This window comes from Penaeus chinensis, chromosome 28, assembly GCF_019202785.1.
Source record: "Penaeus chinensis breed Huanghai No. 1 chromosome 28, ASM1920278v2, whole genome shotgun sequence".
NCBI lineage: Eukaryota > Metazoa > Arthropoda > Malacostraca > Decapoda > Penaeidae > Penaeus > Penaeus chinensis.
The window spans coordinates 13,649,522-13,654,521 of record NC_061846.1 but is presented as its reverse complement, the minus strand read 5'-3'; the positions used below and the strand labels follow the sequence as shown (position 1 = coordinate 13,654,521).

The 5,000-nt window shown below is 34.1% G+C and overlaps 1 protein-coding gene across 3 annotated transcripts in view; it reads right to left on the bottom strand.

Moving 5' to 3' along the window:
- Positions 1-5,000, bottom strand: part of LOC125039907 (potassium voltage-gated channel protein eag-like) — a 228,870-nt gene that overhangs the window by 100,043 nt on the left and 123,827 nt on the right. For all 3 annotated transcript variants that reach the window (XM_047634277.1, XM_047634276.1, XM_047634275.1), the window contains exon 5: positions 4,104-4,232. In XM_047634277.1, coding sequence (XP_047490233.1) covers positions 4,104-4,232 — 129 coding nt within the window. The remainder of the gene's footprint in view (positions 1-4,103; positions 4,233-5,000) is intronic.

The window sequence follows — 5,000 nt, the reverse complement described above, 5'->3', positions numbered from 1 at the left end:
CGATTTCAAGATGATATTCATTAATATATGTAATGTGAACATATTGATTATTATTATTATTATTATTATTATTATTATTATTATATTATAGTTATTTTTATTATTGTCGTTATCATTGTTGTTATTGTTATCATCATCATCATCATCATCATCATTATTATTATTATTATGTTGTTATCATTATCATTATTATCATTTCTATCGGTATTGATATTTGTAGTATCCTCACCATTACTATTATTATTACTATCCTTATTATCGTCATCATCATCATCATCGTTGTTATTGTGGTTATTACAGCTAATGTTACTGTAACATTAAGGTTGATTATTCTTAACATAACTTTATCATCATTATACTAATGATAATAATTGTAAATATGATAACAACCAAGATAGTTAAAATGACAACAAATTTCTGTTAACATATATTGAAGATATATTGATATATCGTCTAAAGGTAGCGAATAAGTGTGCGCCTTTGTGAATGGGATTCCAGGGTGCCTTGGTGTTACATCTTCCAGTGTCGTCATCATCATCAGTTATTTTACAATTATAAATATTGTAATTATTTCTGCTATCTCTACAACATCTAGGACCGGTCTTATGATTATCATCAATAACGTTTTTGCCTTGGTTGTTACATTAACGCGTTCATGATCAATATATCTATTTGTACTTATAACATCATAAATATCAACACAGAGACAATGATAAGAATGATTTATAGTGACAGTGCTACAATTATTAATGGTCATAATGATACAAATAAAAACACGCAAATAATGGTCTTGAGTTTTCAGATAATAAAGATGACTATGTCTTATGGTGACTTGTACGGTTAATTTGAAGTATGGTGACCACAGACTTGACGTTTATTTTGAAGTTTGGGGAGGAAGAGGCGGGAATATCACAGGGAGTGGGAAGATAGGAAAGAGACGGTGAGGCATATTAATAAGTTCGATTTACAACCGACGAAACTCTATGCCACCATATTCACTAGCACTATGATGTGGCTGAATATAACACGGACACGTCAACCATTTAATAAAGTTTACTGGAACAGATGCTGGCATCTGGATCGTATTTTACACTTTGAAAACAAATGTCTAGAGACCAGAAAACCTGACGATTATTCCATTAATGTTACATTTTTCCTTTGGCACATTTATTGTCCTGAATGTTATTTATCAAATCCTTCGATGACTTTCATAATGCTAATCGAGTAGTGCTACGGTGTCATTTGGCTGTCAGTTGCAGCATAGAGGTGCTTCTTAGAACTCACATAACACTGTTACAAGGTGTAAACACCTGCAAGGGAAGAGGCTGCAAATGCTCTAGGCCTTTATTGTGTGTGTGTGTGTGTGTGTGTGTGTGTGTGTGTGTGTGTGTGTGTGTGTTAGCGCTTGCTTAAACGAGATTTTCATTGTAATTATTAACTAGCCCTAACATTCAATGGCAGTTCTGAAACGACAGGTGAGAATAACCCATGTCTAATCCGGGTCCTAATTTACTTCAGCACTTACCATGAAAACCGTGGACAAAGTTCGCTGCCGGCCTAGGAAATGAGGCTACTAGGGCAATCACTAAACATATTCTAGCACGCTAATACCTGTAATGTTTACAAGTGATCCCAACCAGCCGTTAGCACCATCGCTAACAAATGCAAATAGCATCATATCATCACAATACAATATCATAAATGCTGGAAAGTGATATGAAGTAATTTAGATAATCAAAGGATTCCCTGCTATAATATGGCTTCGGTAATCCCTAACATTATAATTAACTCAAACATAATCTATTGAACTCAATTACTGGTTTAGTTGGTATGACTAAGCTAGCATTCTCTTTTCTTTAACCCAGCAGTAAGTGTTTAGAGTTTTATACGTAATCAAAGCTTGAAAATTTACTTTAAATCCTGTTAGGAAAATAAACGACATTCGTATAATAATTCGCAAAACATATCATGATATAAACAAATTTATACCCCGATCGTTTAAAAAACAATTGTTCTCTCGATATAACAAAGAAAATAAAAGCTTTGCCTCGAAATGTCATTCTGACATTTCTCCAAATTATTTGTAAAATTCTTATGTTTAATGAACAAAGAAAGATCGATGACGTTGACAGGACTATGCAAGAAGAAATGATAATATATTTTTCTGCAGTTATTAGATCTGAAGGGTGTTAAAAGGGAAATTATTACTGAAGAGTATAAAGCAGCTAAAATAAAGAAGATTCAGTCAGAGAAGCTTAAATCTAACCTGATTTGTATTTAACCTATTTGTCTTTTTCTTTATTTATTTATGTTCTTGTTTGTATCATATAAACGATCCCAATGTATTTATCATTTGGGATATTAAGAGACAGAAATTCTCATGGTAAGAATAAATAATGATAAGTGAAAAAGTTATGCAGATATGGATAACTTTGATAAAAACAGTGAGTCCTACAAAAAATAAACTTGATCACTACCTTCAAGTGACTAAATATGTGCCGTAAGACGGACAGATGTCAAGCAGAGTTGTCCACGTATCCAAAATAGTAATGTGGTTACATATAACTGGGACATGCGGCAGCCCTAAGACGTACAGTAGCCATTATTAATGTCTCCCCTCTAGTCACCCGAGCCCTGGTGTTCTAGCAAGCCTCATACCCCTCCCGTCCTCTCCCTCTAAACCAGTATTTAGTTGCAGAGGTGGATATAGGTCAAGGAGTACACACACACACACACACACACACACACACACACACACACACACACACACACACACACACACACACGTGTATATATGTATATATATATATACACACGTATTTATATACATATATATATGTGTGTGTGTGTATACATATATATATATATATATGTGTGTGTGTGTATATGTGTGTGTGTGTGTGTATGTATATATACATGTGTGTATATATATGGACAGATATATATATATATATATATATATATATATATATATACATACACACATACACAAATATACACATATATCCACACCCACACACACCACTTCATTTTCCCAAATAATTCAAACTGATAATAGATAAATAGATAGGTATATTTATACCCCCCCCCCCCCCCCCCATTCACACACACACACACACACACACACACAAACACACACACACACACAAACACACATATATATATATAGTTATTTATTTATATTATATACAAATATATATATCGTTTGAAATGTAATATCTCAGCGAGGTACCTAATCTTCATTTCTCATTATTTTATTCCAATAACATAAAAAACGATGAGAGTTGCTTAACAAATAAGAAAATGCAAATAACAATTGTAATCACTATAAGATATATAGACACTCGAAAACTAATTACGATTACAAAACAAGGAACAAAAGGTACCTTGCTCTTTTAGCATCAAACTAGCTTGACAAAGGCTCATCATGAGCGTTTATGCAAGCACAAACACACACATACATTACTCTTTTTTTTTTTCATGATTACTTAAGATGAGCGCAGAATATACACATTCCTTTCTTACTATCACTGATGTTATTGAAAAATCTAATATCAAATTGTAACAGCTTTGTAACCACCCTATTCCTAAACCCTAACTACCCACTACGCATTGGTTTAGAGAGAGGACATATAGGGCTTGCTGGAATACTCGTCACTTTCCGGCCAGAACCTTGGCGACAAGGGGACAGCCATTATTGAAGGCAACTGTAGATTAAGATCTCTAAATCCTTCCAGAAACTTTGGTAAGTTACAAGAGATAGTAACACGATTTTAAGGGGATTTGGCATTATTGAAAAATTCAGGGTATATTAATATCTTCGTCTGACCTTTTTTTGATACGTGATTTCAGCTGGGCTACGCTGAAGTAAAATCACGTTAAGGACTCCATGTTAAATTTTGCATAAATATTAAATATTGCAATAATCACGCTATTAGTAACCTCCGCAAAGTATTTTAGAGTCAACAGCGTTCTCCTAGCTGGAACATCATTTGTGTCTGATTTCCTACGACGGTACATGGTCGTTTGGTCAACTCTCATGTCATAAAAAGTAAAGAACAGATCCAGTAGCCTCACTATAAGTGAGTCTTAGTAGCTCTCACCTCGAGAGTCTTCTGCCTCGATGGGTTGTTTGAGTGCAGTGATGTCCCTGAAGGTGCAGAGGAACAACACCACGATGTCCTTTTCGTTTTTGATGGGTGCGATGTGTAGCAGCAGCCATAGTGGTGTTCCTGTAATGCAGATTTAATGTGACAGCATTATCAATGAATGCAATACATAGCAGCCTTGGCAAAGATGCATGTCGAGTAAATATTACTTTCACCAGATTGAATTATTTCATAGGATTCCCCAAAACTAAATCATTATAGAACCTTGCCGATATGTGCTAAAGCTAATCATATATGAAATTATTCATTTAGAACAAATTATTCAAAGATAAAAACGATACGTTTGGTATCTTAAAAAGTCAGTAGTTTCCTATCGTTTACCTGATTGTCTTATGCATATTTAATGCAAGATGTCAACTTTTGTGTATGTGCAATGGGATGAAACACTAACAAGATTTTACAAATTTATTGAACCCCGAAGCCAGATAAATATGAACGTATTTATGCATAAAATGCGTAATGTGTAGTTGAAACGTTTCCGGCATTAAGCTATCAACATTTTATCCTTAAATATGAGAAAATATATAATTAATGATTACCCAATTTTTTTCCATACTATCCTTCACAAGCGACTTGTACTGTTTTACAAATTATACAGCCGCGTGTAAATGTCCAGGGCTTTTGCTGATGAATAAGGCAGCCACTATCATTAACTACTTAGCTAAGTCAAAGCATAGCGAGGTTCAATGGAATACTTTGGCCGGGTAATCTAGAAAGCTCGTAGTCTCTTGTTTTCTTTCGTTCTTTTATTCTTATCTTCAACATACATGTCGAGGTACAGGAATAGGGACTTTATTTGAGTCCCGTAGATACTTTGATGGGAGGATTTAA